The following is a 14529-nucleotide window of genomic DNA, read 5'->3' on the forward strand; positions in this document are numbered from 1 at the left end:
ACACCACGACTATTTAGATATTGTTTGTGTTGCAGGTTTAGGTGTCACGTGCGATAGATTATGTGCGAGCCTAGAAGTTATCGAAGGGAATTCTTTCGTAGTGCTTTGGGAGGCGTAGACTTTGCCAAAGTCAATTCCTCCTCATTTGTAGTAATTTGTGTAATGTATTAGCATTGTGAGATGTAATGAATTTGTATAATGATATAGATGCTTTGGTTAGTTTCTTGTATATGTCTATGAGGTCAATTCAAAGGAAAAAATTATTCAAGTTTTCCGTTGCGTTATTTGTTTGAGGTTTTCGAAGTAGCGTCTTGTGGTTAATTAAGAAAATTTTCACTTTCGACTTGTTATATAAGTTCGGGGAGCTACAATTAAGAAGGGAAAAATACCCATATTCTTCTCAAACTATCACTCAATTATCAATGTTTTCCTCAAATGTTCCCAAGTGATAGTTCAATCGGCTGGGGACCACGCCTCATGAAGTAGAGGTCACTAGTTCGAATCCCTCCTCCCCCCTCCTGTGTGGACATGTCAAAAAAAAAAAAATGTCTTCCTCAAATTACCAAAAAAATGTCAATGTCCCTCCTAAGACCAATAAAAATACAAAAATGACCATATTTTTTTTTGAATAAGACAAAAATGTCCTAAATTCAAAAAAAAAAAAGAAAAAAGAAAAAAGAAAGATTTTTTTAATAAAAAAACAAACGAAAAATTACTGAAAATTATAGAACAAACGAAAAAAAAAAAAACAGTTTTTATTTTTATTTATTTATTTTTTGTATAAATTTTGGTTATTTTATATTTTTTAAATATTTTTTTTTTAGTTTTAATTTTATTTTAATAATTTTATGAATGGTATTTTTGTCATTAGGGGGACACGACATTGGCCACCGTTAATGTCCACTTCAAACAATCATCTCATTGTCAATGTCCACTCTATACTATATAATATATTCTCCCTCAAAACTTTTTTCTATTTAGTTTTTAATATATATATTTTTAGAATTTTTAGTTTTAATATATATATATATATATTATAGATGACACATGTCGTCATTTCATTGGATCTAACGTGGCACACTAACAGAATTCATCAAGTTTATATTTTTTACGGAATTTGATAATGAAGATTAATTTGTTATTTTTTCATAGCACAAGAAACTCTGAGAACATTTTAAAATATCACATAGGGGCATTACAATATTACATGCATATAGGAAAAGGAAAATTAAACATTTAGATAATATTGTTCTAACACTTGAACAGATTTGTTGATCAACATGCATGATCAAGCCTACATCGCAATATATTTTCTAGTTTATGGGACTAGGATCCATGGAAGCGAAAGCAAGGAGTTCCTTGTCTTGTCCTAACACAACCATATCTTCTTTATCTAACGACACCCACGCTTCTATTCCATCACCGGATCTTGTGTCCATTAGCAGAACCAGATTTGAGAATACGGCCTCCGAATTGCCGCTCGAACCAACCGAACTTACCCATATCGGCTTTCCCCACCCAAAATCAATGTCATAGAGACCAAAGTTACACCAACTCGTAAACGCAATGTAATTCATTCCACTAGAACTTGCCGCACTTGCGCATGCCCCAACCATTTCCTTCACAAGCTCACGGTGCTTGGCAAACCCCCCATCACCTTGTAGGCTTTTCACAAAATCACCATCGATTTTTGTTATTGCTTCTCTCAGCTTACGGACTGTGTCCGGCAACTCTATCTCCTCGCCCGTGCATGATGCGAATGCTGACCAAACTAAATTTCCCATTGAAGATTCTACGAATGGTGGAATTGCTCTTCGACGGAAATTCACCGAATGGATGATAAAAGTTGGCATATGGATACCAGAAGTGGCCTTGAAAGCAGCCATCATGCATTTCCAAAGCAGGGCCGAGACAACCTCAACTCTTGTTGGGTTTTGTACGCTTGGGCTTGTTGCTTTGGCCTTGAGTGATGCAATGGCCGAGGCATCAAACACAACTCTCCTTGAAAGGAACCTGCCTGATTTGAAGAAGGGATTGAACAAAGCGGTGTAAGTGTAAGACTCTTCTCTAGAGTGTCCATCGTTTTGAATGAAAGCTGATGGGGCGTCAAAATTAGGACATAATACAGCTTCACGGGCCTTGTGAGCCGTGGTAGCCCAACCTTTGAGAAAGACACTCATGCCAATTCCATCAGCGATCATGTGGGAAAGAAGTACACCAATGGCAATACCGCCGCATGCAAAGGTGCTCGCTTGTATCATAGCAACATGATCTCCCGCGGTTAGCTCTTTCCCAAGGGCCTCTCCTCGAAGAAATTGGTAGAATAAAGCAGTGTTGGGTTGGTTGAGGCATTCAAGAAGATGACAGTTTACACGGGCCTCTACATAGTAAACCCCCTCGTCATTACAATCGATGGAGATGGTGTCTTTGACTTTTCCAGCAAATGGGTAAAAGTGAGTTAAGGTTTCTGATAGGGATTGCTTTAGCAGTTGTGATCTTTGAGAGACGATATCAGCAACAGAATGGCCCGTGCTTTGATTCATGGGATAGAAGAGGATTACGGGAACATAGGCGGAAGGAATGAACTGGTCCAAGAATGAGAGCTTGTGGGTTTTCAGGTTAGGGGGCGTTGGAGAAGAGGGTTTGATGTATGCTTTGGAAATAATTTCCACCTCCATTTCAGCCTTTCTACACGGAGATTTAGGAAGCTCACTCCGGCAAAAAAGAGCAAGTTTTTCTCAAGCGCCGCAAGTAACCTCAAGATATATTCACAGAAAAGAGTTGAGGATTATTCAGTGATCCACAAGCATATATATATATATACATATATATAACCTCCAAAACCCAAGTGGCCGGCAATCGAACAAGTCATCGATTTTGGCAGTACTGTAACCAAATTTAATATACACCGGCCAATTCGATCCAGCATATGGTTGTGATGAAGTCAATTATGACGGCGTCAACTCTCTTAATATATTACTTAATATATATATTTAGGATATAAATTTTCTACATACAAGTTCTATTATATAGAAAATGCTTACAGTATTACAAATTTTGTTACGATTCCATTATAAACTTACGCGGTATTATCTTAATGCTTACGGTACTATTACAATTCTCTTTAGGAGGACAAAGATAATGTTAAGAAGGAAAAAATACACATATTTTCTTTAAATTATCACTTAATTTTTAGTGTCTTCTTCAAATTATCAATTTTGTCAATATCCCTTTTAAACTACTAAAAAAATATCAATGTTCCTCATAAGACCATTAAAAAAAATAAAAATGACCATAATTTTTTTTAATAATTTCCTCTCTCTCTGGTCTTGCTCCTCAACATTGAGTTCGCCGGAGTCTCTGGAGTCTGCCGGTGGTCTTCCCCTTCTCCTCCGTCGCCAGGAAGAAGGCGCGTGCTTCTCCTACGCGCCAGTACTCTCTTGGATTCAACCGGCGCGTGCAGATTCCGATAGCACCCTCCTCCACTTTCCGCACCAACCCCCGGTGGTTCCGGTCGATTCCGCCGTTCCCTACTGCTAAGAGGCCGTCCTTGGGCGGCGCGTGGCTCTCACGCGCCTCCCGGGAGGGCTCCCACCCTGCCTCCACCAGTCTTGTTGCTGCTGTTTTTGTGTTTATTTGTTTGTTTTATTGGGCTTATTTGTTGTATTCATCTTCTCTTGTTTACTTCTGTTTTGGTGTTTGGGTCCTTGTGACTCAATACACTTGTGAAATTACCTTCATTGGTGACCCCGGCTTCGTGGCATCCGTGCCTCGAGCTAATGGGCTCGCATCTTCAGAAGCATTGCTCCCGCGTACTTACATTCCTAGATTATATTTTGGGTTGCCCAAGCCCTTTTGTATTTGTGTTTTTTATATTTAGTTTTGTAATGGTTTCTGTTGTATTAAAAAAAAAAAAAAAAATTATGGCTAGCAGCTGTGTTCTACAACTAATTTGTCTTTGTATTAATTAATGAAACGCGCGCCGAGCCGACCTATTGATTAAGTTCCAACATGTATCCTAGCTAGCTAGCTAGGTGGGTACACTCATCTAGTCAGACGTGTGCTCATCCAGTTAGTTCCCATTTTGGCTAGAGCTAGCTATGATATTAGTTGATCTAGGTTGGCTAATCAGCGTACGGATCATTAATGCAAATTAAAAGAAAGAAAGGAGGCTGAAGCCATGCAGGAGTAAGCCTTGTTTCGCAACCTCTTTCCCTCATATTTGAGGGGGATTTTTTTTTTTTTTTTTTTAAGCGGTAATAAAAAGTGTTTGACGTAATATAAAATAGAAAATTTTTTATTATAATAAAATTTTTATTTAAATAATAATAAAAAATTATTGATATGATATAAAAAAAAAAAAAAATTAAAATGTTTTAAAGTTGATTTTTTTATTTTTTATTTTTTTTATTGGGGACAACAACTGACGGTAAATAATCTTCCTTAAAAATAGTGATAAATTGAGTAACAAAATAAAAGAGAATTGAAATCAAAATTCAACGGAGGATAGAACTACAACTGTAAACTTTTTCTTTTCTGGGCAAATAATATGGCTTCAATGCATAGTTATGAGTGTTGGTTTTTGGTGATGACAAGTGAGCACCTGGTAAAAACTCTTGCTCAAGGGAGGAGTTTAGTTGATATGGTAATGGACTCACACGAAAGTGAAAAAGAATTGAGTTCCATGTTAGAAAAATGTTGTAGGACTAAATGGTTCATACGATCGATACAATTAACTGCATACCAATTCCCTTAATTTATTTATTTATTGAGTTAAGTTGTTCCTAATATATCCTCTTATTATCTTTTTGAAAGAATTATTCAAGAAACTAATCTCCCTAGCTAACGGGAATTGGGCTAGGGAGTACTAGTGATCATGGACGCAAGGGTGGTTGGACTAGGGCTTGGGGGTGGGTGTAAGCTAGGGTTAATACGTTGGGAGTTTGAACAAACGCCAGTGAGGGGATCGAGGTGGAGGGTGGTCAATCTTCAAATGAGAGGGGGACACTAGGGTAGATATTGATTTTGGACTTTGATTGAATAGGAATAAATTTGTTGGGGGAGAGTGGAAAAAGGCAGATTAATGGAGGAATTCTAATAGTATCATTAATGGTGTTGGAGAATTAGGAGAATTGTAATAAAATGGCAGATTCGAGGTGCCACCCTTTAGAAGATAAAAATAATAAATGCCAGAAAGATAATCCTAACAACTTTGAGGCTTTATATTTATAGCCCCTTACAATTAAGCCACTAAGACATAGATAATAAAAGGCCCACATAAGGCCCCATCAAGCTAGCCTTTATTTACTAAGTTAAGTGGCCCAAATACACTCTCTTTGACGCACCGTTTTAGATCGCACTAGTGACTCCAACTGGAACACATCTCACCAGCTACTCATCTTCCTCAGCCATGTGTCTCTTGCAACTCCACTTATTCTTCAAACTTCTTCTGAACTCTTCATTTCTTCAAGACTCCAACTTTACCCTTCTTCCTCTCCCAGCACTGTGACAGAGAGAAAGGGTCCCGTTCTAGAGAGGGAGAGTTTGAGAAAGAAACTGGGTGTTCTGGGCGTGGGGGAGGGGGGGGGGGGGGAGCCTCCTCGCCTCCCTCTTCCCGGTGGTGTTTCCCTCCTCGCCCTTCTAGGGTTAGGGATGTTTTTGTCCCTCCTTGATTAGATCAAGTGGAGTTTAAGTGTCTTATAGCCATTAGAGTTGTGGAGTTTTGTTCCCCTCGAGTTAGATCTGGTGATGATTGATGTTCCTTGGCAAAAGATTTCACGAAATTTGAGTTGGGGAGCAACTTTTTGGTGTGTCTCCGGCTCTCCAACCCAAAGCTGAAATCTTGAATTTAAACATTGTTTCCGTCAAATATTCACCTTCCATTTTAATTAAATATTTCACATGTTGGACATCACCTAATAAAAAATGACTTTGATCCTACAAGTGTGGGCCAGTGTTAAAGTAAGTGATTAAATTGTAGAAAATGTTTTGTTTGAGTGTATATTTTTAGAAAATGGTGCTTAAAAACGAAGAAAAATTTACATTTGTAATTGTAGGTAAGAAAGTGTTTGTGTTTTTAAAAACACATATTTTGAAAACGCTATTTTTTAAATCGCATGTTTTGAAACCATAAAACCAAATGGATCCTTATTTTCCTTGATGAGTTAGTTATCAAAATAGAAAACACTTACAGTACTACAACTTTTATTACAATTCTCTTATAAACTTACGAGGTTGTATATTAATGGTAAAAAAATCAAGCAACAAAATTTGACGAGTAAATTTAATTATTAAGTGCTACTAGGAATATTACATCTTTTATTACTAATTTTTTTTTACAGGTTATGTGGCAGTGGTTAAATGATTAAACAAAAAACATGACTTACTATTTAAAGAAATAAGTGGTTGACTTGTCAACCTCAATCTCTTATTTATTTTACCAATTATGGACTACCTCATCAGTTTATATGAAACTTAAGCTTCGTTTGGTTTGCGGAATAAGTCCTTAGAATTGAATGATTATTCTATTGAATTAGCTATTCATTTATTTGGTAGGGACTTATTCCTTAGAATAACTATTCTATGGGAATAACTATTCCCTTAAGAAGAGGAATAAGAATAGCTATTCCTTTCATCTTTTTAAAGGAATAGCTATTCATGAGGAAATAAACAACCTTTTCAAAAAAAAAAAACCTTATTTTTCTTTAATTTTTCTAAACTAAACTTAATAATAATAATAATAATAATAATAATAATAATAATAATAATAATAATAATAATAATAATAATAAAATTAATTAAAAATTAAAGAATTTTTTTTTTTTTTTAAAAAAACAAATAATTTAGATCAGATTTGTGGGTGGCCGCCCACCCACAAATCTAAGATCCAACATTTCTTTATTTTATTTTATTCTTTTTAAGATTAGAGTTTTTTTTTTTTTTTTTTTTTTTTAAAAAAAAAAAGAAATTATGTACCTTTTTTAGTAATTTTGGGTCAATTCCAATTGCGGTATATGTGTTGTCATCAAAGTAAGGAATTGAAATAATTATTCTGTTTCATTCTTCCTCATTCCTAGTAATAACTATTCATTTTTTTAATGGAATACCCATTTCATGAACCAAACGAGGCCTTAATTAGTGATTAACATGATATGTAAAATATGGACTACCACATCAGTTTGTAAGGAATTTGTAGTAAAAAGTGTAATACCCTAAATAACACTATCATCAAAGTCAAAGATTTTGGAATTCATAGTGTATATTCCTATTGTGTTTTTTTTTTTGTTTTTTTATTATTATTATTATTATTATTTTTTATATATAATTTTGATGAGTAATGATTCACTACCACCCATAGATACCAGTACTTTTCACCACCTTGTCTATGTGGTAAGGTAATTCCCCACGTTATTTTATTGAGGGGTGATTGGTGTACAACAGTTGTGCAACTATTGTACACCACTCTAGAGACATGGGATGAGACCCACCCCATGTCTCTAAGACATTGCACAACAGTTGTGCAACTGTTTTTTTCCTATTTTATTTTTAAAACTCAAAAGGTAGTGGGGAGCCACTTTGCCACATAGGCAAGATGGTGATCGAAAAGAGGTATCTATGAGCGGTGATGAATCATTACTCAATTTTGATATAAATCATTGCTGATTCACAAGTTTGTGAAATCGATCAAAGTGCAATGTTGCATGCCTTTTTATTCATAATACATTGCCTTAAATAGGCTTATGTATAAAAGACTACAAATTCCTACCCAATAACAATTACGTGCATATATCTTTAGGATGACGAAAGATATTATTAAGAAGGGAAAAATACACATATTCTCCTCAAACTATCACTCAATTATTAATGTCTTCCTCAAACTACCAATTGTGTCAATATTCCTCTCAAACTACGAAAAAAATGTCAATGTCCCTCCTAAGACCAATAAAAAGACAAAAATGACCATATTTTTTTTAATAACACAAAAATGTCCTTATAAATTCGAGAAAAAAAAAAAAAAGAAGAAGAAAAACTTTTTTTAAAAAAAAAAGGAAAAAAAAGGACAAATATATTTTTTTTTAAAAAAAAAAACGAAAAAGAACTATTTTTTTAATAAAAAAACAAGGCAAAAAAAATAACTGAAAATTGTAAAACAAACGGAAAAAAAAAAAAAAACCAATTTTTATTTTTATTTATTTTTTTGTATAAATTTTTGCTATTTTATATATTTTTAGATTTTTATTTTATTTTAATAATTTCATGAATGATATTTTTGTCATTAGGGGGACACAACATAGGCCACTGTCAATGTCCACTTCAAACTATTATCTCATCTTCATTATCCACTCAAAACTATATAATATACTCTCCAAAATTCAAAAATTTGTCACTGTCTCCCTAAAAAATTTTGTATATTTAGTTTTTAATATATATTTTTTAAAATTTTTAGTTTAAATATTATATATATTGTATATATTTTTTTTTTATTATAGGTGACATGTACATGTTTTAATTTCATTGGATCTAATGTGACATTATAAGAATTCATCAAGTTTTTTGACAGAATGTGATAGTAGAGATTAATTTGTTATTTTTGATAGCACAAAAAACTCTTAGAACATTTTAAAATCACATGGACCTGACTTTTCATTTTTCCCTATGCGATATACAAGAAATATGCAGAGTCACTTTGCTAGTGTTTATATGTCATAGGGGCATTACAATACTACATAAAGGAAAAATGAAAATTAAACATTTAGATAATATTGTTCTAACACTTGAACAGATTTGTTGATCAACATGCATGATCAAGCCTACATCGCAATATATTTTCTAGTTTATGGGACTAGGATCCATGGAAGCGAAAGCAAAAAGTTCCTTGTCTTGTCTTAATACAACCGTATATATCTTCTTTATCTAACAACACCCACGCATCTATTCCATCGCCGGATCTTGTGTCCATTAGCAAGACCACATTTGAGAACATGTCCTCCGAATTACGGCTCGAACCAAGACAACTTACCCAAGTCAGCTTTCCCCACCCAAAATCAATGTCATAGAGACCAAAGTTACACCAACTCGTAAACGCAATGTAATTCATTCCACTAGAACTTGCCACACTTGTGCATGCCTCAACCATTTCCTTCACAAGCTCACGGTGCTTGGTAAGCCCCCCATCACCTTGTAGGCTTTTCACAAAATCACCATCAATTTTTGTTATTGCTTCTCTCAGCTTACAAACCGTGTCCGGCAACTTTATCTCCTCGACCGTGCATGATGCCAATGCTGGCCAAACTAATTAATTTCCCATTGAAGATTCTGCGAATGGTGGAATTGCTCTTCGACGGAAATTCACCGCATGGATGATAAAAGTTGGCATATAGATACCAGAAGTGGCCTTGAAAGCAACCATCATGCATTTCCAAAGCAGGGCCGAGACAACCTCAACTCTTGTTGGGTTTTGTACGCTTGGGCTTGTTGCTTTGGCCTTGAGTGATGCAATGGCCGAGGCATCAAACACAACTCTCCTTGTAATTAACCTGCCTGATTTGAAGAAGGGATTGAACAAAGCGGTGCAAGGCTCTTCTTTAGAGTATGCATCGTTTTGAACAAAAATTGATTGGGTGTCAAAAGTAGGACATAATACAGCTTCATGGGCCTTGTGAGCCGTGGTAGCCCAACCTTTGAGAAAGACACTAATGGCAGTTCCATCAGCGAACATGTGGGAAACAAGGACACCAATGGCAATACCGCCACATGTAAAGGCGCTCGCTTGTATCATAGCAACATGATCTCCCGCAGTTAGCTCTTTCCCAAGGGCCTCTCCACGAAGAAATCTGTAGAATAAAGCAGTTTTGGGTTGGTTGAGGCATTCAACAAGATGACAGTTTACACTGGCCTCTGCATTGTTAGAGATAATATGTTGGTTGTCCCACATTGCCTAAGTGAGGAGAAGCTTTGGCCATTGGCTTCATCCTCTTGTCACACATTGTTAAGATAGAAGGCTCATTTCTATTCTAGTCTCTATAAATCAGAGAGCACTCATTGTATTCAATTCATTCAATAAAAAAAGCATAATGTAGCCCTTTGGGCTTTATCTTGTGGATGTAGGTCATAGACCGAACCACGTAAATCTCTTGTCTCTTTTATTTTATTATTCCGCATTTTATTTCTTTTAGGTTTAGATTTCTTTCATGGTATCAGAGCTAATAGGCTAACGCCAATTATTAGATTCTGGGTTAAGTCTTTTTCTTCCTTTATAATTTTTTTGTAATTTATTTACTTTTCTTTAGTTCTTTTCTTTTTATTTTTCTTTTGTTTTGGTTCAGATTGTTTTACAATCATGAAACCCTCATTTTCTTTTATTTTTCTGTAATTTCTTTTATTTATTTCTTTTTTGGATTTTTTTTTTTAGTACTGTATTGCCCATGTCTCTTTGAGTCATGGCTTCTTCCTCTCTCTTTCTTATGGTTCACCATATCATTCATCGATCAATGCCCTCTGTTTCTTTTATTTTCATTCTCTGTTTTTCTTCTGTTCTTTCTTTTGTTTTGTCAAATAGTGGTGTGCATGAGTTGGAGATAAACTTTCATCCAACCCATGCTACTAGTGTCTTTTATGTTGCTGTTTAATCAGAGGAACCCAACAACAACAACAACCAAAAAAAAAAAAAATTCTGTCCGTTCAGCCACGCACCACCACAGTCCTCCAACCACATCGAAAGTCACTCCATCAGACAGATCTTCCTCCGTTCGTCCCAAATATGCCCAGAAAACTTCCTTCCGACCATCCACGCGCTTTCACGCGCCTCCAGAAGTTCCTGCATGTTTCTCACGCGCCTCCACGAGCCACCTTTTTCAGACACAACCACCGGATCCTTGTTCGAAGGCTGCCGATCTACTTGATGCAGCCATGAACGCGCCGCCAACTTCAGCCAAGCGCTTCCACGCGCCACTATCCACTTTGTTGTTCAGTTGGGCTCATCTGTCCAACCTGTACCTGCGCCACACCGGAACTCAGCCCGAGGTTCCACCTGAATTGCAGCACACCGAATCACAGCCGTGAGGGCTCACAGGTTTAAGGTGCTCCTACATGCACCAGATCTCAACCCATCCAGTGGGTTTAAAAAAAAAAAAAAAAAAAAAAATCAAAAGAGGCCAAGTTGCCCATGTTTTCTTTCAAAAAAAAAAAAAAAAAATCAAAAGAGGCCAAGTTGCCCATGTTTTCTTTCAAAAAAAAAAAAAAAAAAATCAAAATCAAAAGAGGCCAAGTTGCCCATATTATTCTTGTCCATAGTTGGCTCATTCTCTTTTGGCCCATAGTTGGCCCATTCTATTTTGGCATTTGAAAAGTGTTATCATGCCTTATTTAGCCCATAGTTGGCTCACTTCTTTTTGGCCCATAGTTGGCCCCATCTTTCTTCTCCTTTCACTTTCTTTGGCCCATAGTTGGCCCCTTCTATTTTGGCATTTGAAAAGTGTTATCATGCCTTATTTAGCCCACAGTTGCCTTCCATGAAAGGTCATAGTTGGCCCGTTCTGGCCCAAAAGTTGCTGCTGTTCAAGAGCTGCCGATGCTTCCAAATCTGACGTCATCAAGAAGCAAACTCAAGTTTTCACAAGTTTCCACCTTGAGTTTGAGGGGGAATGTTAGAGATAATATGTTGGTTGTCCCACATTGCCTAAGTGAGGAGAAGCTTTGGCCATTGGCTTCATCCTCTTGTCCCACATTGTTAAGATAGAAGGCTTATTTCTATTCTAGTCTCTATAAATCAGAGAGCACTCATTGTATTCAATTCATTCAATAAAAAAAGCATAATGTAGCCCTTTGGGCTTTATCTTGTGGATGTAGGTCATAGACCGAACCACGTAAATCTCTTGTCTCTTTTATTTTATTATTCCGCATTTTATTTTATTATTCCGCATTTTATTTCTTTTAGGTTTAGATTTCTTTCATGCATAGTAAACTCCCTCGTCATTACAATCGATGGAGTGTTAACCAAGATCCTACAGATACGAAGGTTGCAGACCATGCTGCACCCTTCCTTCCAAGGCAACCAACAGCTCACAGTATGCCTTTCAGAGATCCCTCCAATCAAGCATTTGTCAAGGATATCACAGATCATGGAAAACCTTCCATACCTGCAGAGATGTCAACAATCAATGACTCATTAAGATCATCGCAAGTCATGCAATCAAACCATATCAAGCAAGACCTCACTATTGGCAAGCAACCACACAAGGAAAGTATATACAGCAATCAATTATGCAGCAGAGGCAATTCGTATATTGCAGACACGCAGTCAATCCTCTAGATTAGGAAAGTTGCTATTCATTGTCATTTTCCATGTAAACTCAGTGTGTATATATAGACATGTAAACTACAGAGAAATATAATTTGAGACTTTCATTCTCTTGTGCAATATTCTTTCATGGAGAGGGTACTGTCTTTGACTTTTCTAGCAAATGGGTAAAAACGACCTAAGGTTTCTGATAGGGATTGCTTTAGTAGTTGTGATCTTTGAGAGACGATATCATCAACAGAATGGTCCGTGCTTTGATTCATGGGTAGAAGAGGATTATGGGAACATAGACGTTAGGAACGAACTGGTCCAAGAAGGAGTGCTTGTGGGTTTTCAGGTTAGTGGGCGTTGGAGAAGAGGGTTTGATGTATTCGATCTTCGAATATAATTTCCACCTCCATTTCAGCCTTTCTACAGGGAGATTTAGGAAGCTCACTCTGGCTAAAAAGAGCAAGTTTTTCTCAAGCGGCGGAAGTAACCTCAAGATTCACAAAAAAGAGTTGAGGATTATTCAGTGATATTCGACAAGCATATATAACCTCCAAAACCCAAGTGGCAATTAACAAATTTAGAGATGTTATTTGCATAATTCTTAAACAATATTTATACAACAATATTGATGTGCCTAATATTTTTTTTTTTAAAAAAATAAAAATAAAAAATACTGAACACAGTAACAATATTAATGTTTATACAATTATTATGCAGCTAACATATATATCTCTCAAATTTAATATACACCGGCCAATTCGATTGAGCATGATGAAGTCAATTATGACGGTGTCAAGTCTATTAAAATATAATTAGAAAAAAAAAAGAAAAAAAAATCTCTTAAAATATATATATGCGGATAACATCGATGTTATCATTTAAGCAGAGTGGGCAGATATATTACATCATTTGTATGATTTATTTATTTTTTTATACAATTAGTCATATGATTAAAATTTTCTCAAAACTTCCAAGCAGGGTATTGGAGGACGTCACTTTTGTTTTTACTTGTATACTTCAAACTTGACTTAATCCATTATGAAGTGTGCTACGTACACGTAACACGTGCAAATGACCACATAAAAATAGCATGGTCTTTCTACCATTCAACTTCTACTACAATTATATGGTATTAGAGTTATTCTAAAGACACTACTGTCATTTTTTTTTAAGATCATTTGCATGTAAGAAATGTGAATTCAAAATATTTCTCCAGTTCAATTGAGGGATCCATATATTGGTATTTATAACTACTATACAACCTTACAACTTTTACATCAATAATGAGAGGTTACAACTATTCATCTCTTATCTAAATATACATATTCTAACATATGAATTAATGAGAGGTGAGATCTTTTGACCTTTCTAATTATTATCTTCAATTTTACAAATTTTATGAATGGTCTCTTCATTGTCTTCATTGGGATAGATGTTTGTCATTAACGTTGTGAGTTGTAAAATAATATAAAAATCACCGATGACGAGATTCTGTCACTGACCAGCAGGATTCCGGCAATAAAGGCCAAAATCTAGACAGTTTCGTCGAAATTTGGGTTGGTCGAATTTCAGCGAAGGTGGCCAAAATCCTGCCGTACTGGCAAGATCCCGGCCAGATGGCCGAAATCTAGGTTGACCAGATTTCAGCGAAGGTGACAGGAATCCGACGATAGTGACTGGACGTTGTCGGATTTCGGCACCGACCAAATTCTGGTAATGGTCGACTATTTGAACGTGAAGGTTGACTGCATCGTTTAAAAAATGGTCGAATGCGTCTGCCGTCTGGGGAAAATGATTTACGCTTTTAAAAAACGTAAATCATTTTCTGAAATTTACTAAGCATTTTTTGTTAAACGAAAATCATTTTTCGGTTGACTATTATTTTCGTTCCCACCAAATACCGAAAAATGCCAAAATCATTTTCCAGAAACCATTTTACGCCGAAGCAAACCGAGCATAGTTAAAACACGAAATATGAAAAAAGTTTAAAGTGGATTTTTCCAACAAATTGGTAAAAGTGAGTTAAGGTTTCCAATAGGGATTGGTAAAAGCCAAAATTAAAGTAGCAAGCTTTCCACAAGTAGCGCAAGTATCTAGCTATAGTAAGTAGCTTGTGCTTTTTACTACAACGGAAAAGACTAAACAAAGGAGGTAAGTGTAAACAATACCAATGTCATCCCAACAGGTCCAGATACATCTGAATGTGAAGACTCCTTTCTAGTACGGAATACTAGTCAGCA

General features: G+C 35.9%; 1 protein-coding gene and 1 pseudogene across 1 annotated transcript; both read right to left on the minus strand.

Annotated features, from left to right (window-relative positions):
• Positions 1-1212: 1212 nt before the first annotated feature.
• Positions 1213-2796, minus strand: LOC133870970 (stemmadenine O-acetyltransferase-like). The gene has a single exon (XM_062308285.1). The coding sequence runs from the start codon at positions 2676-2678 to the stop codon at positions 1314-1316; it is 1365 nt and encodes a 454-aa protein (XP_062164269.1). The 5' UTR covers positions 2679-2796; the 3' UTR covers positions 1213-1313.
• A 5910-nt stretch (positions 2797-8706) lies between these two features.
• LOC133871706 (stemmadenine O-acetyltransferase-like) lies at positions 8707-14247 on the minus strand (annotated as a pseudogene).
• Between the last annotated feature and the right edge of the window lie 282 nt (positions 14248-14529).

Source organism: Alnus glutinosa, chromosome 6 (genome assembly GCF_958979055.1).
Source record: "Alnus glutinosa chromosome 6, dhAlnGlut1.1, whole genome shotgun sequence".
NCBI classification, from domain to species: domain Eukaryota; kingdom Viridiplantae; phylum Streptophyta; class Magnoliopsida; order Fagales; family Betulaceae; genus Alnus; species Alnus glutinosa.